Source organism: Vipera ursinii, assembly GCF_947247035.1.
Source record: "Vipera ursinii genome assembly, chromosome: 4".
NCBI classification, from domain to species: Eukaryota; Metazoa; Chordata; class Lepidosauria; order Squamata; family Viperidae; genus Vipera; species Vipera ursinii.
The window spans coordinates 72,417,951-72,442,244 of NC_139514.1; the positions used below are offsets into that span (position 1 = coordinate 72,417,951).

Below are 24,294 nucleotides of genomic sequence, written 5' to 3' on the forward strand. Positions count from 1 at the left end.
GCAGCAAAATGTGCTAATCATATTTTAAACAATGTGGTTAGTTCAGCTACAGGTAAAATTCCTTATACCTTATGGTATAAGAGAAAACCAAATCTTAGTTATATTCACACATTTGGGACACCTGCTTGGGTACATATTCCAAGTTCAATAAGAAATAAAGGAGAACATAGAGCTAAACAATTATTTTTTGTTGGCTATGAGTTAAACCATAAGTCTTATCGGTTCTGGGAGAAAGGTACTAAAAACATTTATTGTAGTTCTAGCGCTGTTTTTCAAGAACAGTCAGGCTGGGAAAGGGTAGAAGATATTGTATATATTCCTCAACAAGATTTAACTAACTCCTCAAATGAAAGTGATAAAGAAGAGGAGGAACCTGCTAGAGAGATCAAACAAGAACCACTGATAGTGGAGACAGGAGAGGAAGAAGATAATAATGTAAATGTACCTATAAGTCCAATAATTCTCAGAAGGTCTAACAGGGAAAGACGACAGCCTGATCGTTTCGAGGCAGGTTTAATTTGTCAAATAGACATTGAACCTTCTAATGTTGAAGAAATAAAAATGTATCCTGAGAATGAAAGAAAGAATTGGAAAGTAGCTATGGATAAAGAAATAAAGTCTTTGCAAGATCTTAATGTTTATCAAGAGGTTAAAATACCTAAAACAGAAAAGTTAATTGGATGTAAATGGGTTTTTAAACTGAAAGAAAGTGTTACAGGAGAGGTAATACATAAAGCAAGATTAGTTGCTCAAGGATTTGCACAGAATAATAGTGATTATGATGAAGTATTTTCCCCAACGTTAAGAGCTTCCACTCTTAGGGCTGCTTTAGTTTGGGCAGCAAATAAGAATTATAGTATAAAACATGTAGATATTGAAACTGCTTATTTGCATGCAACATTAAACCATGATATATATATGAAAGTTCCATCAGGAATAGAAAGTAAGGTAGGGTACTGTTGGAAACTGAATAAGAGTTTGTATGGTTTAAAACAGTCAGGTTATGAGTGGAATAGATGTTTAGTAAAAGAGTTAAATAGTTTGGGATTTAAAGCTAGTATTGCAGATCCTTGTTTATTTATAAAACAGCAAAATAGTGAATTATCATTGTTATTATTATTCACTGATGATATTGCTATTATAGCAAAAGATGAAACAGAAACTGAAAGAATAATTTCAGGGTTAAAAAGAAAATTTAGAGTAAAAGATCTAGGAGCTATTAGTCATTATCTAGGGCTGGATATTGTCAGGACTAGTAAAGGATTTAAACTGTCTCAAGCTAAGAAAATTAATGGTTTGCTGAAACGTTATAATATGGAAAACTGTAAACCAGTAAAAACACCTATGGTTCAAGGTTTTGAGAGTTCAGCAGATAACAGCAATGTCTTTGATAAAAAGATATATCAATCATTAATAGGCAGCTTGATGTATTTATGTAATTGGTCAAGACCTGACATAGCATTTACAGTTAATCATTTAGCTAGATATTGTGAGAATCCTACAACCAGATGTTGGCAAGGTGCGAAAAGAGTTTTAAGATATTTGAAGCACACCATACATTATTCTCTATATCTAGAGCCAACAAAGGAATTGGAACTAAAAGCATTTGCAGATGCTAGTTTTGCATCTGATACTGTAACCAGGAAATCCACTTCAGGATTGGTTGTATTATTGGGAAACGCTTTAGTAGGATGGAGGTCTAACAGACAGAAACATATAAGCTTATCAACAACTGAATCCGAATTTTCTTGTTTATCTTTATTATGTACTGAGCTATTGGTATGGAAACAATTATTGTTTGATATGGGTTTAAATTGTAATGAACCAATAAAAGTGTATGAAGACAATCAAGCAGCTATAAAATTAGCAACTAATGCTGCAGTGAAAACTAGATCAGAACATACGGATCTACGGTATCTAAATGTCAGACAATGTGTTAAAGATAATTTGATTAAACTGGAATATTGTGCAACTGAAGATAATATTGCTGACCAGTTTACTAAAGCTCAGGGTGCTATAAAGCATAAATCTGTTTGTGATATGTGTAATTTGAGATTGTAAAAATATATGTATAATATGTCACCCAAAAGGGGAGATTGTTAGAGATTAAACTTGATTTGGGTGACAATATTATATAATGGAGTAAAAGCACCTTTAAGGAGTTAAACGGCCTAAGGGTGTGGCTGTAATTATTCCACATAAAAGAGAGTTAGATGTTACACGTAGTTGCTCTTGTATATGTGTTTGATGTTAGTGTTTGGATACCTCTTGTTCTCTTGTTTGCTAACTTGATATTTATTCTCTCAAGAATCAACTGCTTGCTACAGTGTATATTGTTTTTGATATTGGTAAGCAGCTTTTGTATTTTGATACTATGTTTTTATGGACTGACTTTTATGTGCATGATACTGGATTGATACTTGGACTATTTCTTACTGTGTTTCTTTTTGTTGTCTGAGTAAAAATAAGTTATAAAACTCGTGTTAGTGCATTACTGTTTGCCTAAAAGTCCCAGTACAACTTCCACTGTGTATTAATAATACTCTGTTAAACAAACCATTTTTTCAACAACATATTCTAACACTTGTGGAAGAACAGGGTAGAACAACGGCTTATGACCCTCTTTTACCGGTCTACTATAGAGAGCGTCCTCTCGTATGGTATTGTGGTTTGGTATGCTGGTCTGACAGCTGCGGACAGGATTCAGGAAAGTATTACAGAGGGTAGTGAGCACAGCACAAGACATTGTGGGCTGTCCCCTGACACCACTGAATGACATTGCCAGGGCTCGTTGCCTTGGAAGAGTGAGGAAAATTCTCAGGGATGACTCACACCCTGGACGGTATCTCTTTACTCTCCTACCATTGGATAGGAGATATAGGAGTATAGCCAGACGTACCAAGAGGCTGAAAAACAGCTTTTATCCGTGGGCTGTTAGGCTTTTGTCCTTGTTTTCCACCAAATAAGGTGTCAAGGCCTCTCCAAACAGCTCATCACCACAGTACGGGGCAGCCAAGCGCCACTTGGATTTAACATCCGCTCGCCAGTGTTTGAGCCTGCGAGGAGTGACATTGGAGGCTATGGCTCAAGATGAGAATCTGGCAGTGTGTAGTGACGCATCTGCCATGTACTCCGAAGCAGCCACTAACTTGCCTAAGTCCTGGGGCTGGTGGATGGATCAGGTTGGGCAACCTGGTCAGGATCAATCTTAGCAGTAGCGCTGGCCTTATGGAGCAATGATTTGAAGAGCACTGGATTGAATAGGGAGGAGGGTCTGGAGCAAGATCGTCATCTTCTGAGAGTGGCAGGTCCACTGGGTCGTACTCCTCAGAGAACAATACTCTGCTGCAAGAAGACCGGGCAGGAGAAATAAGATCGGAAAAGTCTGGAGCTCCTGACTGGGAGAGATAAGACGGGGTCATTGAGGCCACCGAATCAGGTCCAGACCTTTGTTGCTGTGTCAAGGCCAACCCCTGGGCAACCGCCTGGGAGATCAGGGCCTGTAATTGCTCTGATGACTATGCTCCCTACACTTCTGAGAGTCAAAGACCAGCTGCTGTGGGCCTAAAGGTGGCCTCAGGTCTTGACTGTGTTGATAGGAGGAGCCAGTCGAAGGTTGGGTCCCTGGGTGAAGGGAATTATCTCCTCCTGTTCAGCCCTGGGAAAGTAGGATTGGCCAGCGTCCCCATCTGGAGACCAAGCCCTTTGGGCAGACAAGGTGGGAGGAGCAAGATGTGGGCCAAATCCTGAGTCCTCTACGAGAGGAGAGGAGACATGGTCAGAGCCCATCATGCCTTGTTTCTGGGCTTTGGAAAACTGTTTCTCTAAGGCTTGGTGTCTCCTGCTGGCCTCTTTCTCTGCTGCTTTGGAGGGCCTTTTGACAGAAATGGCCTTGGCCTTGAGTTTCCCAGCGGCCTCCAGCTTGGAGGACTTGTGCTTTGGCTGCCCAGAACTGTTGGGGGCACCGTGCGAAGACTGAGGTGCCATGTTGTCTGCCATCACAATGGGAGATATCTCAGTGGTATGCTGAGAGGGATCTCAAGTAGAGGATCAGAGTACTGACCTGTGGCTGTATGCCACCTCACTGGGATCAACAAGTACTCTAGGGCAATGGTGGCTGCAGGACCAACTTAATGGACACTGGCACACCTGCAATGCTCCTGATGGCCGTAATACCAGTTGAAAGCACCTTTGGTGCACTGGACAGGTCTACTGTGGTGGCAAGATCACCTCAGTGATAATGGCCAGCTCACACGTAGCTCACTTAGTGGCGGCAAGATCACCTCAGTGATAATGGCCAGCTCACTAGTCCTAGTTGGTGGCAGCAAGGCCAAGAATGGCACGGCCAGCACACATCGTCTGTTGGAGTGGATGAGGAAACACCTAGGCTGGGTCCTAGGGCTATAACTGTTGCCTCCTGTAATTGACCATCCATTTCTGAGAGGCTTGTCCAGAGAATGTAAGTAGGGAGGTGAGGTAAAGGTGATTGGACCTGATGTTGTAGGAACAGCCAGAACTGATGGCCACTATAACCTCAAATGTGTGGCCTGTAATATTATCTCTCTACGGCCTTGATGCCATGGTCAAAAGAAAAGCTCTGATCCCAGAGCCTTCTGCAGTGGCTGGAAGAAAAGAAGTATAAAAGAACCCCTGCGCCTGCTTTACCTATGAAGTCAAGCAGTGGGTGGCAATATGCTCTAATTCCTCTAGCTCAAAGAAGCATGCACTCCATGCCCCTGAGGCTGGCAGAGACAGGGCACACCTGGAGCAATAGCGGCACCTAAAACAGCGGCCGCTACTGAGGAAAACTCTCAGAAGGGTTAGGCTGACAATCGGGAGAGCCAGTAAGGAAAGCTGTTACAGGCATGCTTGAAAAGCAGAAGATTTCCAGAGAAAATCTCCCCATGTGGCTTCCAAAATGGCACCCGCAACAAGCACGCTGCGATAAGGGACGGAGGCCTGGGGCTTTCTGGAGACTGCAGAGTAAGAAGGGCACCTTTACCCAGTATGGCACTGTGCTGATCCCAGCGTAGCTAGAGAGATGAAGAAGGAATGTAGGCTGAGGTCTGTGGAGAGGGCCTTCTGCAGTGGCTGAAAGCCAAATGCTTCCTGTAGGTTGAAGCTCCAAAGGGAGAGGAAAATCTGCTGAGCGGTTAGGAGCTGCGCTGATCCCAGCGCAAAGAGCGAAATGGAGAATTCATGAATGGAAAGTAAAGAACCATACAACCTGCTCAATGAATTCAGTCTGCAAACTGGAAGCCAAAATTATCACGTCTATTCTGGGCACAGACTAAGTCGTGACTGGGAGGTATCCTGGCCCAGGGCAGGCATGGCAAATTTGACAGACTTAGTCTAATTGGGCAGGAAGACAGAGTTAACCCATTTGTGGATTCTCCATCTATCATGCTGGAGAATGAGAAGCGCTCCACCGCCAGCCACTACTTTCCCCACCCCACCACTCTGACCTACCCCTCACATGGCGTCCGGCTCCCACTGCCACAACCCACCCCTCGCAGAGTGCCATTTCATGTTCTACTTGCAGGGCACTGTCCACCATTTCTTTAGATTTCCCTTCTTGCTGCCAGATATTTTCCATCCATTCCTATGAGTTTGGGCTTTGGGAGGAGATCGGCTGCCTGCATCCACCAGGCCCGCCGCACCATACTGACCATGACTGCAGCCAGCACTGCCTCTCCTGCAACCTCCCCTGCAGCTGGGACACAGCCAAGTTTGCCGGCACCATCCCGTCATCACCCAGCACACAGGAAGGAAAACATCCACTGGAGGATGGTGGGTCATTTGGAGGCACCGCCAGAGCGGCAGGCACAGTGGGGTGAACCGCAACTACATGGCCACATGATGGGGTTGGGCTCCTACAGGTTGCCCGCCAAGCGCAGCTGCAGCTTATCATGGAGAGATTAGCTCCTCCTCCTCCTCCACGAGGCCCCACCCTGCCCACCCATAAGCGAGGCATGTCTGCACTGCTCCCCAGGTGCAGGGGGCACCTCCCCAACGGCAGCTCCAGGCTAGCTGGCCTTAGGCCAGTGATGGCGAACCTTTGGAGACCACATGTGCTGGGGCGATGGTGTGTGCCCACAGAGGGCGCTCCGGGTGCCGCCTCTGGCACACGTGCCATTGGTTCAGCACCAATGGTCTAGTGGTGAGGCTAGAAAGCAAGAGACCATAATCAGTGATGAGGAAGAACTGCTTTCTGCACCTGATTCAAGAACACATAGGGCAGAGAAAGGTAAAAGGTAAAGGTAAAGTTTCCCCCGCACATGCGTGCTAGTCGTTTCCGACTCTAGGGGCCGGTGCTCATCTCCATTTCAAAGCCGAAGAGCCAGCGCTTGTCTCAGAACATCTCCGTGGTCATGTGGCCGGCATGACTAGACACCAAAGGCGCACGGAACGCTGTTATCTTCCCACCGTAGTGGTCCCTATTTTTCTACTTGCTTATTTAACGTGCTTTTGAACTGCTAGGTTGGCAGAAGCTGGGACGAGTAACAGGCGCTCACTCTGCTACGCGGGCACTCGGGATTCGACCTGCCAAACTGCCGACCATCTAATTGACAAGCTCAGCGTCCTAACCCACTGAGCCACCGCGTCCCTTAGAGCAGAGAAAAGGCAGGAGCAAATAAGGTCAGTCAGATTACTCACAAGGAGAAAGCCTTGCCCTTCTTGATGGGCTGCACCAGAAACTGGGTATTTAGCACAGCAGACAGATGGAAGTGATGCTGGGAACAATGTGTTCATTTCCTAGTTGTGTGTTTTCTGGTCATTGTGATTCTTGCCTTGCTTTGGATTGACACTGTACCTTGACTTGGATCATGCCTTGTGAACCCTCTTGTATTGTGGGTGTAGGTTTGCCTGGTGGGTTCATTTTGACTGGGAAACTTTCAAGTGCACTGAGGATTCATTGGCAATTGCTCTGTGGATTAGCATTGATCTGTTTGTGGCTGGGCTTAATTGGAACAGGGAGTTGCGGAGGAATATTAATAAACCCACTAAACCACAGTTATGTGTGTATGGGACAGTATACACACACACGTGTATACTGTCCCCTTAACTGTTCCAATTAAGTCCAGCCACAAGCAGATCAATGCTAATCCACAGAGCAATTGCCAATGAATCCTCACGTGTGTGTGTGTGTGTTTGTGTGTGTGTGTGTGTATGATTGTTTTTATATACAGTATTGCTTTATTGGATTAATGTTCATCAGAGTCACATTAGGTGAGATGGTTGGTCATATAAACAAATCAAATGAATTAATAAAATTAAGAACACCAATATAATCTTAAGTCACCCTTTTCAAGGACTGGAAAATTAAGAACAATCAGAATTTATCGAACAAAGACTCTGAATTTTTTGAAGTTCTACCCTAGTTCTGACTTTGACCTGACAACATTATTATTTTTAATTATCCTATCACATTTGATTATGATTAGCAAAGCAAACAGCATATGCATTATTCCATACCTAAAACATTGAGATATTTTAATATGTATAAACCGCTTTTTAAATAATTTTTCTATTCACAATATAGTAATTGGCTTATAATTTACGTAACATATTGCAAGTAAAACCAACCAAACAGACATGTACAGAAAATGAATTATCTTCTAAGTGCAATACAAAACAATGGTCTCAAATAAATGAGCCTTAGCAAGAAACACTTGTTAATAATGATTTCTGTGTAGCACAGTTAACACCTGACGTCAAACAATATCAGAAATCCATTGTGAGTAATATTATTACATGCAAATATTTGTTTGCAATCTAAATATATATTTGGTAAAATTTCATGCTACATGTAGAATGCATTACAAAGTTATCTAAAAAGTGAGTTTAGGGAGGCATAAATCTGTAATATTCATTTACAGACTGAATAGAATTTCATCTATGAAGGTGATAATAAGAATTCACATTTTTGTATGTATGTATGTATGTATGTATGTATGTATGAGCTAATTCTCTGGGATTTTAGAAGTTAATTCTCTGGGATTTTAGAATTCAAACAAACACCTGCCAAACAACACCCAGACTTAACCGTTGTTGATAGGAAATAAAAAAAATCTTGATGGTGGATGTTGCAATATATGGAAATAGCAGAACAAAAGAGAAAGAACTGGAGAGAACCATAAAATATAAAGCCCATAAAAAGAAGTAGAATGGCTGTGGCAAAAAAATGCAAAGATAGTACCAACAGAGGCAGGTTTCTTGGATGCAATCCCAAAACATCTAGAGCACCACTTGAACACCAACAGCATTGATAAAATCTCCATTAGTCAATTGTAGTCAATTGTCAATTGTCCCCCCACACCAGACATGTCAAACACAAGGCCCGGGGGCCGGATGCGGCCCGCAAAGTGGTTTCATGTGGCCTGCGAACCCATCCTGGAAACAGTGAGGGAATGGCCCCCGCTGCCTTGGCCCTGGCCCAGGCTGGCCGGGAGCCAATGTACAATTTCATGGTGGCCATCTATGTCGAAACACATTCAGTCTTAGCTCCACAAGGCCGTCTGGAAACAGCGAGGGACCAGCCCCTGCCATGTTGGCCCCACCCACTTGGCGCACGCTGGGGAGGTATCACCCTTTGTGAGGAATGAAGAAATGCACCATTGCCTGGAAGTGGCCAGCACATGGCCCTCCCTACTTCGGGCAGGCTAGGGGCTGGGCAGCATTGTGCTTCTCTTCAGATTCATGCCACCCGGCTCAGCCTCTCAGCACTGTGAGGAGAGCACCCCGCTGCCTGCCAAAACCAGGCAGGCTGGGGGCTGGGCAGCACTGCACAGGTAACATCGAGTCTCATGCTGCTTATGACATCCCCTCCCCCAGAGCCCACCAAGATATGTGAAGTAGGCGAGAGCCATGTGCTGGCCACTTACAGGTGATGGTGCATTTCTTCATTCCTCACGAAGGATGACACTTCCCCAGCTGCGTTTCTTGCCTGTTTTTCTCCCTCATCTCAAATATTTTCCCACCACTGGAAGGAAGGAAGGAAGGAAGGAAAGAGAGGGAGGGTCTGAGAGAAGTCCTGCCTTAGTCCTTCCCTGCTAACCTTTCACCATCCCCTTGCCCCCTCCTCCTGGCCTATCCTGGGGGGGGTCTCCCATCCTATCGCTAAGGAAACTTTGGATACAAAGCCAGGTCTCCTCACATGGAGAGGGAGTGGGCCTCCCTCTTGACTTTGCCCTTGTACCCATCATAAGCAACCTGGCTAAGAAGAGCAAGCACAGCAGCAGCAGCCTTGAGGAGGTAAGTGTAGCTTGGGGAATTGGGGCTGGGTTTAGTGCTCCGGGTGCTTGAGGGCTGGGCATTTGACCTCCATGCCACTGTCCAGGCCCCCCACACACATGGCCTGAGAGGAACAGTGAGGCTCCTCCAGTGGACCATGCCTTGGCACTTACCCCAGTCCCATCTCCTTCTGACAGAGACCCTCAAATCTGTCCCAATCCTGCCCAGGCCCCCATAGGTATCCTTGACACAAATGATGTAGAGCTGGCCATGCCCACCCAGTAGACCGCACCCACCCTGGCCACACCCACCCAGCCCCCTGAGGGCAACCACAATGCTGATGCGGCCATCAATGAAATTGAGTTTGACACCCCACACCAACTTCCATTCCTGAGCAAGCAACAAATTCTAATAAAAGAGTGATGCAACTAAGGTGCTATGATAAGTGGGTTTTAGGCAGTGTAAAACTCACTGGCCATTCACATCTGTTATCAGAGAGCTGAATACTCTACTCAGTCCCTTTTCAGCTTTGTTTATACAGTATATGAAACAACATTTGCAATACTGTTTCAGATTGTTCAAAAGTTCCAGGAATTTCCAAATCAATTTAGAATGTCTCCAAAGAAATTGAAAAGCATCTCGTTTAGTATAATTTTCAGGTCAAAACTGCAATGTATCCAACCACTCAACAAACATTAAAATCATGGTAGTTACACTTTATTGATACTTCCAAGTCGTATTTGAAATTAAAAGTAATATACAATTAAATATAAAAATATCATTTTCAAAAGAGCAGAATAAAAAAAGTACCAACGGCTTTCACCAGTTAAAGAAAAACAAGCACATCCATTTTAATTAAAACCATCATTAATAAATAAGTCAGGTCTGGTTTTTATTCTTCTATCCTTCAAAATTAGCATCAACTGAAGCAAACTAGTTTGCCTTAGTTTGATCAAGCTCTAATTGTTAAACATTTTCTACCTAAGGAAGAGATGATACTTGCCTCGTTGATGCTTATCTCTGCTTCCACATACTGTAAGCCTTTCTGAAGTATAGAGATAAGGGCAGCAGGTGGCACTAACGTTCCATTGATGTTGGATTGGCTAATATGACTCTCTATTCCAAATGTAAAGGCAGAATGGGAGAAACCTGAGAAAAAGGAAGGCATGATATGAAATCTAAGCTCTCTGCCATGTGACACATATACTAAATACAACGCAGCTGAATCCTGTGCCAGACCAGAACAAAAGTGAAACTTCAGAAATAATATACTTTAATAGAGCATATATTTCCACATATCTGTCACCTTGATGATGATTTCTACTCTATATATTTGATGATTAAAGCATAAAGCTTAAGTGGCACTTTAGATAGAAATGAGCTGAGTGTTTCTTGTATCAAAGGGAACATAAAATAAATATTGTTCAACCAATTCTGAAAGAGGTTACATGTCACAGAAAGATCTGGTATGCAATGAGTTGTTCATTGATCCCATATCATTATCAAGTCTAAGGAGATCTTTTTTCTGTGAAGCATCTTATATTCGTAAGATATTAGATACTTTGTCAACAGTGACCATACTCAAGATCACATGAAGTAATAGAGCCACTTTATACTGCACTAGTGAGGCCACACTTGGAATACTGCATCCAGTTCTGGTCATCACAATACAAAAAAGATGCTGAGACCCTAGAAACTGTGCAGAGAAAAGAGACAAAGAAGATAAGGGGTCTGGGAGGTAGATTTTATAAAAAAAAGATTAATGGAGCTAGGATAATAGCCAACACCCTAGATCAGTGTTTTTCAACCACTGTTCTGTGGCACACTAGTGTGCCGCGAGATGTTGCCTGGTGTGCCGTGGGAAGAATTGAAAAAACACTGACCTAGGAGACAGCGGTGAGAGGAGGAGGAGGAGGAGGAGGAGGAGGAACAGCCACGGGCGGAGCGGCGCTGCAAGACTCTCTGGCGGGGAGCCTTGGCTAAGCTGACGGCCCTACTTTGCTGGAAGCAAAAGCCCGGGAAAAGAAGTGGGCTCGACCTCTCTAGGCACCAGGGCTCCACGGCAGTGTAGCTCCGCCCCCTTCTCTGGCTTCGGAGGGTCTCTTGCTGAAGAGAGAGAAGCTGGGGAGAGGCGACCGGCTCGCTTATCGGAAGAGGACAGATGGGCGGCCAGCCCGGCTCGCCTGAGCTGTCGCGTGGTTGGTTGCCTGCAATGTTCGAAAAAGCTCTTCTTCCCCAGCACGCACCGCTTACTCCTTACTCCCCGTGCGGCTGAGGATGCGAGACTCCCGCCTGGTCGGCTGCCTGGTTGCTCGCCGCGACCCCTCGCCCCAGCCCGAAATAGAGGGATCTGACCGCTTTGCTCTTGGAGGCTTCGCTTGCGTCTGAAAAATTACATGGCTGATTTTTTTTTAACCTGTCCTTTTGATACGTTGCATAATAAAATGTCCTTTGGACCAAAGCAATTAAAAACCTTTGGGGTCCCCCCCCCCTCTGGAGTGAAGTGCTTTTGATGGTAAAGGTGAGAAAGAAAGAAAAAAGGAAGGGAAAAAAGGAGAAAGGGGAAAGGGGAAAAGGGAGGGAGAAAGAAAAAAAGGAGAATAGAAAAGAAAGAGAGAGAGAGAGGAAGGGAGGAAGGAAGGAAGGAAAAAAAGCAGGAAGAAAAATTAAAAAGAAATGCAAGTAGCTTCCAGTTTCCACAACAAGTAGAAAGCAAGAAATTGAGAGAGGGAGGGAAAGAAAGTGGGAGAGAGAAAGGCAGGAAAGAAAGGAAGGAAGATAGAAAGAAAGAAAGAGAAAAGAAAGAGAGAAAAAGAAAGAGAAAAGAAAGAAAGAAAGAAAGAAAGAAAGAAAGAAAGAAAGAAAGAAAAATAAATGAAGGAGAAAAATGCAGAAAGAAAAATTAAAAAGAAATGCAAGCTTTCCTTTTCCTTCACAGCAAAAACAAACAAACAAAAGCCCCAAAATAAAATAAAATAAAATAAAGAGGCTAATAATAATAATAATAATAATAATAATAATAATAATAATAATAATAATAATAATAATAATAAGAAGAAGAAGAAGAAGAAGAAGAAGAAGAAGAAGAAGAAGAAGAAGAAGAAGAAGAAGAAGAAGAAGAAGAAGAAGAAGAAGAAGAAGTTGGAAGGGACCTTGGAGGTCATCTAGTCCAACCCCTTGAGAACACAGGCCATCCTCGACTTACGACCATTCATGTAGCGACCGTGGGGAGGTCCAACGGTGTGGAAAATGGTGGAGTGCCTCGTGATGTTTTTTATGAAACAAGTAAGTGTGCCTTTGCCCAAAAAAGGTTGAAAAACACTGCCCTAGATGATAGCTCAAGATCCATACGGATCTTGACAGACTTGAACACTGGGCCCTATCTAGACAACTAGAATAAAATTCTAGTAGAGAAAAGTAAAGTCTTACACTTAGGCAAGAAAAACCAAAAATACACATATAGATTGGGTGAAACCAGGCTTAATAGCAGCAACTGTGAGAGGGATCTTGGAGTCTTAGTGGACAATCAATTAAATATACCGTATTTTCCGGCGTACAAGACAACTGGGCGTATAAGACAACCCCCAACTTTTGAGAAGATTTTCAAGATTTTTCATCTTATACGCCGGAAAATACTTACATGCCAGTTGCCAAGTATCCGACACAAGCCCGATTCAGCCCCGTCTGATGCAGATGGTGCAAAGCCTCCCTTTTGAAACCCAAAGGGGCTTTTCCTTCCACCCACCCTTTGGAATAAATGCAAGAGCTGCATTCACAAGACGCGCTCTTCCAGGCCAGACTCTGCAAACGGCACGTCAGAAGCCGCAACCACTGCGGGAACTCCAAGTCCCCGCCTTTCGGCAGCCTGCACAACTGAGCGCAATCCAGCTTTGAGAGCACATTTGCAGATGAAGCAGCCGCCATGTCTGGAGCCAAGCCCCGCCCAGGAGGCGGTCGGCCAGGCGGGCCCGGAAGACGCGCTGGAGAGCCGGGCTTGGGGTGGCCATGCCGAGGCCGGCTGGCGAGGGCCACTGTGTGGTCTGCGGGTGAGAGGGTCGCCAGGCCGCCAAGTACCACTGTCCAGACTGCCGGGAGAGATAGCGGGTAGCAGGGCGCACTCTGCTTATGCTCAGATGCCGCTTGGGTGAGGGGGAGGGGCTTCCTGCCGCTCCTGGGGTCTGGTGTTTGCAAGGGGGAGGGGAAGGGGCTTAGAGGCTCTTGGGGGTGGGAAGGGAGAGTCACGTTGGAGGGGGGACTGGACTAAGGCTTGAAGTTGCTTTGCAAGAACAGGGGCGCTCGATTGATTTATGTACTATTTTCCGGCGTATAAGACAACTGGGCGTATAAGACGACACCCCAACTTTTGAGAACATTTTCATGGGTTAAAAAGTTGTCTTATATGCCGGAAAATACGGTAAGTCAATAGTGTGCGGTGGCAGCCAAAAAAGCCAATGCAATCCTAAATTGCATTAACAGGGATTCAATAAAGATCACATGAGGTATTAATACCACTCTATAAAGCCTTAGTAAAACCACATGTAGAATAAGGTAAAGGTAAAGGTTCCCCCACACATGTGTGCTAGTCGTTTCCAACTCTAGGGGCTGGTGCTCATCTCCGTTTGAAAGCCGAAGAGTCAGCGCTTATCCGAGGACATCTCCGTGGTCATGTGGCCGGCATGACTAGACGCCAAAGGCGCACGGAACGCTGTTACCTTACCACCGTAGTGGTCCCTATTTTTCTACTTGCATTTTTACGTGCTTTCGAACTGCTAGGTTGGCAGAAACTGGGATGAGTAACAGGCACTCACTCTGTTACACAGCACTCGGGATTCGACCCGCCAAACTGCCGACCTTCTGATCGACAGGCTCAGCGTCCTAACCCACTGAGCCACCGCGTCCCTTACATCTAGAATACTGCAACCAATTTAGGTCTCCACATTATAAAAAAGATGTTGAGATTCTAGAAAAAGTGTAGAGAAGATGATTAGGGGACTGGAGTCTAAAACATATGAAGAATGACTACAGGAACTGGGCATGGCTAGTCTAGTGAAAACAAGGACCAGAGGAGACAGGATTGCAGTGTTCCAATATTTGAGGGGCTGTCACAGTGTGGAGGGGGTTAACTTATTTTCCAAAGCACCTGAAGGCCAGACAAGGAACAACAGATGGGGGACTTCCGGTGGCGGCGCGGCGCCGAAGACAGCCTTCCCGGGCTGCCCGCGGCTCAGCTGTTTGTTTTTTCACCCGAAACAGCGCCGATCAGCTTTTCGGGCGAAATTGAAGCCCCCTCCTCGGGAGAAGAGGAGGGGGTGAGGCCCCAGGTAGGGGTAGAGTTCTCCGGGGCCGCCTGAGCTTGGAGCTTGGGCAGCTGAAGGATTGAACTCCCCCGAAGCCTGGGTTGCTCCCAGCTGGCCGGCGTCTCTGCTCCGAACTTCTTGGAGCAGAGCCAGGCGTCTGCGAACCATCCCTGCCTGAAGAAAGGACTATGGTTTAAAGGAGCAGGCAGAGCGGTACAAGAGGAAAAGGTGAAGAGGATTATTTTACTATACTCTCGAGCTTGTTGGACTTTTTAAACTTTAAGTGAAAGTGCGTCATAATTGAGGACTAAAAGATGGCGGCGAAACCTCCCCCTAAAACTCTTCGGAGTGGTGGATCCTCGCCGGTGCAACAATCATCACTACAGGCGTTGCACCCTCCTGAAGCGCTGACATCGAAGGATTTGCGAGATGCCTTGGATAAACATGCCCAGGTACTTTTGGAATCAATTAATCAATCAATTGCTGATAAATTTGCACAGATGGAGGAGAAATTGGAGAAATTGGAGGAGAGAATGGAAGAGAGGATGGAACAGAAGTTCAGAGTGATGAAGGTAGACATTTTGTCCTCAGTGCATAAAGTGGCGGAATGTGTGGAAGATTTAGATGAAAAAATGGATGATCTGGCTCAAAGGAATGCTATATTAGAAGTAAAAGCACGGGAGAATGAAAATGCAAGAGACAAAGTGGAAAGGGAGTTAAGCCTAGCCCAATATTACCAGATGCAGTTTGCTGTCAGAATCAGAGGTTTAAAAGAGAATATTAAAGAAGATTTAAAGCAGCTGATCTCTGAGGCTCTCGAAGTGGTATTGAACCAGCCAGCATCTGAAATAAGAGCAGCTATGGATAAAGTGTTTCGGGTGAATTCATGGATTGCCAGACAGAGAAAGTTGCCTAGAGATGTGGTGGTTTATTTTGCAAAAAGAGAAATTAGAGATCAAGTTATACAAGCCGCCTATGATGCTAAAGTGGTGATTGCTGAACAAGAAGTCTTGGTTTTAAAAGAAATCCCTCCAAGGATTTTAAGGGGAAGGAAGGACTATACATTTCTCGTGCATGAGCTTAAGCAAAGAGATATAAGGTTCAGATGGGAGATTCCAGATGGGCTGATGGTGATGCATGAAGGTAAAAGGTATCGGCTGATTACTGTGAAGCAAGCGCGTGATTTCTACAATAATGTCTTAAAAGCAACCCCATTAACACTTCTGGAAGCTGGAAAGGGATCTGGAGAAGGAGAACATCAAGAGGATGAAACAGAGGAAAGTGGTGCTGGAGGAGATCAAGCTACAATTTCTTTGGATGATCCTAGAGAGCAAAGAGTAACGCGTGCTGCTTTAAAACGAGCAAAGAAAATAAAAGAACAAGATCAGCAAAAGTCTTCAGATTCTTCACAACGTACATATAGTCAAGCTGTGGGAGGAGCACAGCCTAAAGAAGTTAGTCCTATCAAAGCTGTGGTCCAAGAGCTTTTGGAGGATATGCATGGCAACTAAATTTCTAACCTGGAATGTTAATGGACTAAATTCACCGCAGAAGAGGAAGAAAGTTTTTCAATATTTAAAACAATTTAAGATAGATGTTATATGTTTGCAAGAAACGCATATTAGAGTTTTGGATCAAAAGCATTTACTGAACTCGAGACTGGGTACGCAATTTGTTGCTTCTGCAGAGAATAAGAAAAATGGAGTGGTTGTTTATGTTAAAAGTGCCTTAACAGCAGACTTAATTGAAGCAGATAAGCATGGAAGATATGTTATGATTGAGCTGTTGTTAGAAGGTAAAAAGACGCTTCTAGTTGGATTATATGCACCTAACCAACAACAAGCTGACTTTTTTAGCTTACTTCACACAAAGCTTACCCAGTTGGATTATAAATCTTTTATTTTTATGGGAGACTGGAATGGTGTTTTGGATGTACAGTTGGATAAGGCTGGAGCTTTTAAGCGCATTCCAAGTCATGCTAGACTGCCTAAATCTTTTTTTGAAATGAAGGATGACCTGGAATTGCGAGATATTTGGCGTGAGAGACACTTGCAGGAGAAGGATTATACTTTTTATTCTGACAGACACCAATCTTTTTCGAGGATTGATTTTATTTTGTTGACTAATGATTTTTTTTGAGAACTAAAAAGGTGAAGATTTGTGCAAGAACTATCTCTGACCACAGTCCAGTTTGGTTGGAGATTGATAAGGAGAAAAGAGATAGGCGCTCGTGGCGCGTAAATGAGAATTTGTTTAGAAATCAGAGAAATGTGGAAGAATGCAAACAGCGGATGAAGGATTTTTTTGAGATTAATATGAATAAGGGTACCTCTATGGATATGGTTTGGGATGCTAGCAAGGCCTATATGAGAGGGGTGTTGATATATATGAATAATAGACATAGACGTGCAGTGGAAACTAGAAGGAAAGAACTGGAGAATGAAATAAAGGAAAAAGAAAAGGCTTTGATTTTGAACCCAGAGGATGTGAAGATCAAGGAGGCTATTAGACTGCTAAGAGGACAATTTGATAAATTAATGGCAGATCAAGTGGCGACCAATCTGCGGTTTGCTAGGCACAATACTTTTTGCAACGCTAATAAACCAGGCAGATGGTTAGCTTATAGACTGAGGAAAAAACAAAGGGCCTCTAATATAGATAAGATTGAGTATAAAGGAAGGGTTGTGTTTCAACAGAATCTTATTAAGGATGCTTTTGTGGATTTTTATTCGAAATTATATACTAAAGAGGAAATTAATGTAAAAGATATTGATATATACTTGGAGAATGCTAGCATCCCGGTTCTTACGCAAGTACAAAAAGAGGGGATTAATCAACTGATTACAGAAGAAGAAATTTTTACAGCAATTAAGGAACTGAAGGTGGATAAAGCGCCAGGCACGGATGGCTTGACTGCGGCCTATTATAAAAATTTACAATTAGAGATGATAAAGCCATTAAAGGAACTGTTTCAGACAATTCAGAGGGGGGGAAAGGTGCCACCGTCTTGGAGAACAGCTTTTATCTCTTTGATTCCGAAGGAAGACCAGGATGCTACTCAAGTTAAAAATTACAGACCGATATCGCTTTTAAATACAGATTATAAGATATTTGCTAAGGTTTTGGCTAATAGACTGATGAGGGTTCTGCAACAGGTGATTCATGGGGATCAAACGGGGTTTATTAGTGGTAGGCAAATGAAAAATAATGTGAGACATATAGTTGATGTGTTAGAGTTTTTGGAAAGGCACAACCAGATCTCTGCAGCGCTAATCTTTTTAGATGCTGAAAAGGCCTTTGATCAATTGAATTGGCAATTTTTGTTGAAAGTTTTAAATAAAATGGATTTTGGGGAAAAATTTTTACAACCGATTAGGGCATTATATCAAAAACAAACTGCCCGAATCATAGTTAACAATAGCCTGACAGCAGCATGTAATATTGAGAAGGGCACAAGGCAAGGGTGTCCGTTATCGCCCTTGTTATTTGTGTTAACATTAGAGATACTATTGGTTAAGATTCGGAACTCGGAAAAAATTAAGGGGATACAAGTTGGAGATCAGGACTACAGATTGAGAGCATTTGCAGATGATCTGGTTGTTACAGTGACCCAGCCAGAGAACTCTGTTGTGGACCTGATGGAGATAATAACACAATATGGGAAGGTTTCTGGATTTAAAGTAAATACACAGAAAACTAAAATTTTGGCTAGAAATATGACAGTTTCACAGAAGGCTCTCTTAGAAGGATTAACTGGATTTGAGATTGTTAAAAGGGTTAAATATTTGGGGGTGATTTTGTCGCCCTCTAATACAAAGCTATATAAAAATAATTATGAAAAACTATGGGGGAAAATTCAAAAAGAATTGGAGAGTTGGCAAAAATTGCAATTGTCTTTGTTGGGATGGATTGCAGCAGTGAAAATGAATGTCCTGCCCAAATTTTTATTTTTATTTCAAATGATACCGATTCTTAAGAAAGATTCTAACTTGGAGGAATGGCAGCGTGGTATCAATAAATTTGTGTGGGCAGGGAAAAAGCCACGAGTTAAACTTAAGATTATGCAGGATACTCGTGAGAGAGGTGGCCTTAAATTGCCTAATTTTAAATTATATTATGAAGCTGCTGCATTAGTAGGAATAAGCGATTGGATTAATTTGACGCAACTGAGGTTATTAAATCTTGAGGGCCATGATTTGTTGTTTGGCTAGCATGCATATTTGTTGTATGATAAGAAGGTAGATACTGTGTTTAGGATGCATATTTTAAGACAGGCATTGCTGAGAGTTTGGAAGAAGTATAGACATAAGTTAAGCAGCAAGATACCATTGTGGGCAATTCCAAAACACGCAATAGAAAATATACATGCTGGTTTCAAACATGATGTGACTACGTACAAGGAAATTTTAAGCCTGGAAAGGAATGTTTGGTGTTTGAAATCATATAGCCTCTTGCGAGAAGAGAAGGTTGTTCAAACTTGGTTTCAATATATTCAATTACGGGCCAGGTGGAAAGAAGACCAGAAAAATGGATTTGCAATGACTGATGAAAATTTGATAAAGCAAATTAGAAATCAGGGACCAGCACATATCAAACGGATATATCTTGCATTGATAGAGATTGATTCAGAAACAGAGCTTGTTAAGGATTGTATGATAAAATGGGCCCAAAACATTCAGGAAGTTATTACAATGGACACGTGGGAAAAGATTTGGGTGAGGAATGTAAAATTTACTCAAGCTCAAAATCTAAGAGAGAACTTTTACAAAATGTTTTATAGATGGCATTTAGATCCTAAAAAGCTTGCAAGTATGTATCCGAATTACCAGCCTAAATGTTGGAGGTGTGGTGATGAAGATGCAACATATTTTCACATATGGTGGACATGTAAGAAGGTTAAGGTTTTTTGGATAAAAGTCTGGTGGAATATGCAGAAGATTTTTAAACGGAGGATAAAGTTTTGTGCGCAATTTTTTTTGTTGGGAATAATTGTTGACGCTACAGTTGTGGACTCCAAGTTGATGTTGAACTTAGTTACGGCAGCAAGACTTTTGATAGGTCAATATTGGAAGAAAGAGGAACTGCCAACCATAGAAGAATGGACTTTAAAGGTTTCCGACCTGGCAGAGATGGCGAAGATTTCGGCCTATTTGAAAGATCATTCGCAAGAACGTTATATTATGGAATGGAGAAAATGGATTGAGTTTATCCAGAACAAGTATAGGGTTAAGAAGTTTTATGTAGCATTCGAATAAGTCTTCTTTCGTTTTTTTTCTTTTTCTATTCTAGTTTTTTATATATATTTAATATTGCTAAGGTGTGTTTTATCCTATATAAGCTAGAGAGTGATGGATTTTAGAATTTATAGTTGTTAGTATATGGTTGTTTATGATTGCCTTTTTTATATATATATACCTTGTATTTAGGTCTGGGAAGTCGGGGGGGAGGGGGGGAGGAGGGAGGGGGGGAGGGGGGAGGTTGGGGGGAGGTAGGGGGGGAGCAGGGAGGGGGAAGGGGGGTTTTTTAAAGGAAAACTGTATTTTAAAACTTTTCAATAAAAAAAAAGGAACAACAGATGGAAACTGATCAAGGAGAGATTCAACCTGGAAATAAGGAGAAATTTCCTGACAGTGAGATCAATCAACCAAAGGAAAAGAGTGTCTTCAGATGTTGGTGCTTCACCACTTGAGGCTTTCAACAACAGATTGGACTGCCATCTGCCAAAAATGGTATAGGGACTCCTTCTTGGGCAGGGGGTTGGACTAGATGACTTACAAGGTCCCTTCCAACTATTCCATCCCATCCCATCCCACCCCACCCCACACCCAAGAGCATTTCTCCAAGCTCAGCTCAAGGCCTGGGAAAACAGGCAAGGTTTTAACCCTACTAAAATTCCAGCAGCATGACAGCCATACAGATCTATCTGAAGGGAAACTCTTTTCCAAGGATAGGCACAAAACGTCTAGAATAGCCCTCTACATAATGAAACTTAGGCACCCCTATTCTAATTAAATACAGAAAGTGTAATAAAATATATACCATATTTTCCGGCGTATAAGACGACTTTTTAACCCATGAAAATGTTCTCAAAAGTTGGGGGATCGTCTTATACGCCCAGTTGTCTTATACGCCGGAAAATAGTACATAAATCAATCGAGCGCCCCTGTTCTTGCAAAGCAACTTCAAGCCTTAGTCCAGTCCCCCCTCCAACGTGACTCTCCCTTCCCACCCCAAGAGCCTCTAAGCCCCTTCCCCTCCCCCTTGCAAACACCAGACCCCAGGAGCGGCAGGAAGCCCCTCCCCCTCACCCAAGCGGCATCTGAGCATAAGCAGAGCGCACCCTGCTACCCGCTGTCTCTCCCGGCAGTCTGGACAGCGGTACTTGGCAGCCTGGCACCCCTCTCGCCCGCAGACCACGCAGCGACCCTCGCCAGCCGGCCTCGGCATGGCCGCCCCAAGCCCGGCTCTCCAGCGCGTCTTCCGGGCCCGCCTGGCTGACTGCCTCCTGGGCGGGGCTTGGCTCCAGACACGTGGCTGCTCCGTCTGCAAATCCGCTCTCAAAGCCAGACTGCGCTCAGCTGTGCAGGCTGCCAAAAGGTGGGGACTCGGAGTTCCTGCGGTGGTTGCGGCTTCTGGCGTGCCGTTTGCACAGTCTGGTCTGGAAGAGCGCGTCTTGTGAACGCAGCTCTTGCGTTTATTCCAAAGGGTGGGTGGAAGGAAAAGCCCCTTTGGGCTTCAAAAGGGAGGCTTTGCACCATCTGCATCAGACGGGGCTGAATCAGGCTTGTGTCGGACACTTGGCAACTGGCATGTAAGTATTTTCCGGCGTATAAGATGAAAAATCTTGAAAATCTTCTCAAAAGTTGGGGGTTGTCTTATACGCTGAGTCATCTTATACGCCGGAAAATACGGTAATGATTTTTCTGAAATGACAATGCAGCATCGCTAATAATACAGAAGCAAATAAGGGTAACAGGCAAGTCTAAGAATTGGTGATTTTTTTCTCATACGATTTCATTGCTGAAGATACTACATAAATGCTATATCAGAGAAAGCTGGCCATATGCTGCTACCACAAAACCTTATATAACAGTTATCAAAGAAACGCAATCCAATGATATATTTATTGCATTTATCATGAACCAACACCACATTGGAAGGGGTGCCATAGAAAATCCTGCCAAGGGGACTTCCATTTTGCCATTGCAGCTGCTGCAGACGCTGGAAGGCGAGCTGTGTCTTCTGCATTCAGTTTCATTCTGCTGGAGGACCCTGGAAAGGGTCGAAAGTCACCCTGTAGGGGCAACGAGCAAGGAGGGGACACCCGTTTGATTGCAAGAGGGTGGCAGCCCTTCTGCTCAATCTGTGGCAGCCCTCCAAACCAGTGGAGGAAAGACCAGCCATGGCAATATGGGTCGTCACTAAGCTGCAGACAGCCGAAGTCAAACTTACCACCAAGCACTTCTAAAGCAATGCGGATGAAACTGGGTGAGATCCAATCTTCTCTTTAAGATCCTAAGTATTTTCTTTTCCTGTAAAAGCTGCCCAAAGTATTTTTTCTCCCTGTGAGGAGAGAGGGAAGGGAATTTCTACCCCACCCTCTAAGAATAGCAGCAACTGACTACCCAGGGGAGTTAATGCACTAAAAGAACAATTTTAATCTAATTGGATTTATATGTTTCTGAAACTTGGGGACCAAAAGTTTTCTTATTTTTACTGGAGACTTTTGTTCTTATCTACAAAAAAGAAATAAAACTGGGAAAAGGATTATAAAAATTTTGGACTTAAAAAAACTTTAAATGGCATTGGTGACATCTTGTGGCAAAGTTTGACATTACAGCTTGTTATTGCCTAAAAGAGATTTGGCTTGAAGCCCAGACTTCAGATAAAACTCTTTTGACCTTGATAGATACCACCTGTGAGAAATTCAGCTGTAAAGAGAGTTTCTGGGTGGCATAACTGGCCTGCTTGAACTATGAATGTAAACCTTTATTGACTTTCAGAGTTATATGTGGGGAATTGCTTTCCTATTTCTTTACCTGAGGAACACTGGTTATTATATGAGATGATGAAATATCCTGGACTATAAAATCTTACTTGACGAACGACTTCTACTTTAAGCACTATAAGACTACCTATAAGCACGTGAAATAGAAGTCCCATACCTAGTTATAAAATTAAGTCCTTAACTTAATACACTATTAAGAGATATAGATGAAGACCAGGAAAAGATCCTTTCCATGTTGAAAGCAATACATGAAACCATTCTTTCAGCTTGTGACAAAATAAGATGCAACATAAAAGAACAAGTTGCCAGCCTAGATATACAAACCCAAATTTTGACTACAACCAAAGAACTAGCAACGCAGAAGATAACAGAAGAAGTGGAACAATCAAATGCTAAGACAGAGGACTCAATTGACTAACAAATACAGTTAATGGAAAATCCAGAAAAGGGAGTGACAACACTGAAAATAGAAAAGACTTTTTATATAAATCAGAAGAAATTTGAGGAGAAAGAAGAACAGATTGAATGGAAGATAAACATATCAGGATAATCATGGGGAATTGGAATAATAGGGAGATGATCTAATGAATACAAATGGGCTACCCCTTCCAAAAAATGGCAACCAAATGGTCTGTCTTATTTCAAATAATATATATAATAATAGAGGGAGATCTATTTGGTGATTTAAAAACGTTGACATGGAAGGTTAGTTGGCAGAGAAAGAAAGCCAGAATAAGGCTGAAGAAAATTGGGGTTTTGATTTATCAGAGGGGATTTCATATTACTAATTAGAGGGTCAAAGGGAGAAGTTGAGATAAAGGGAATTTGGGTCATTAAATTTAAAATATTTGGAAATTAGTTAAAAATAAGGATTCTATTTGTTTTTTTATTTTTTTTATTGAAAAGTTTTACAGTACATTTTATCTTTAACAATGCCCCCTACCCCCACCCCTACCTAGCCCTCCCTGTCCCTCCCCCCCATTTTTCCCTCCCCCCGACTTCCCAGAGCTAAGTACAAGGTATAAAAACAAAGAACAATCATAAACATCCATATGCTAACAACAATAAACTATTAAATCTATCGCTCTCTAGCTCATATAAGATAACTACAAGCAATATTAATATTACATATAAAAAGAAAAGAAAGAAGAAAACAGAAAAGAAAACTTATTCAAATGCTAAATGAAACTTCTTAGTCCCATATTTGTTCTGGATATAATCAATCCACTTTTTCCACTCCATAATATAACGTTCTTGCGAATGATCTTTCAAGTAAGCCGAAATCTTTGCCATTTCCGCCAGGTCAGAAACCTTTAGAGTCCATTCTTCTATAGTCGGCAGTTCCTCCTCCTTCTTCCAATATTGACCTATTAAAAGTCTTGCTGCTGTAATTAAATTCAACATCAACTTAGTGTCCACAACAGTAGCATCTGTAATTATGCCCAGCAAAAACAATTGCGGACAAAACTTTATCCTTTGCTTGAAGATCTTCTGCATATTCCACCAAATTTTTATCCAAAAAGCCTTAACCTTTTTGCAGGTCCACCATATATGAAAATATGTTGCATCTTCACCACCACACCTCCAACATTTTGGCTGGTAATTCGGATACATACTTGCAAGCTTTTTAGGATCTAAATGCCACCTATAAAACATTTTATAAAAGTTCTCTCTTAGGTTTTGAGCTTGTGTGAATTTTACGTTCCTCACCCAGATCTTTTCCCACGTGTCTATTGTAATAACTTCTTGGATATT

The 24,294-nt window shown here is 42.9% G+C and overlaps 1 protein-coding gene across 5 annotated transcripts in view; it reads right to left on the bottom strand.

The window, feature by feature from the left end:
- The window catches only part of TBL1X (transducin beta like 1 X-linked), a 298,248-nt gene that overhangs the window by 66,925 nt on the left and 207,029 nt on the right, over positions 1-24,294 (bottom strand). For 4 of the 5 annotated variants that reach the window (XM_083362701.1, XM_083362699.1, XM_083362698.1 and 1 more), the window contains one exon: positions 10,238-10,383. The exons of the other annotated variant lie outside the window; for it this stretch is intronic. Coding sequence is in view for 3 of the 4 variants with exons in the window: in XM_083362699.1 (XP_083218825.1) it covers positions 10,238-10,383 (146 nt within the window). In the remaining variant the exon portion in view is untranslated. The remainder of the gene's footprint in view (positions 1-10,237; positions 10,384-24,294) is intronic. 5 annotated transcript variants of the gene reach the window in all.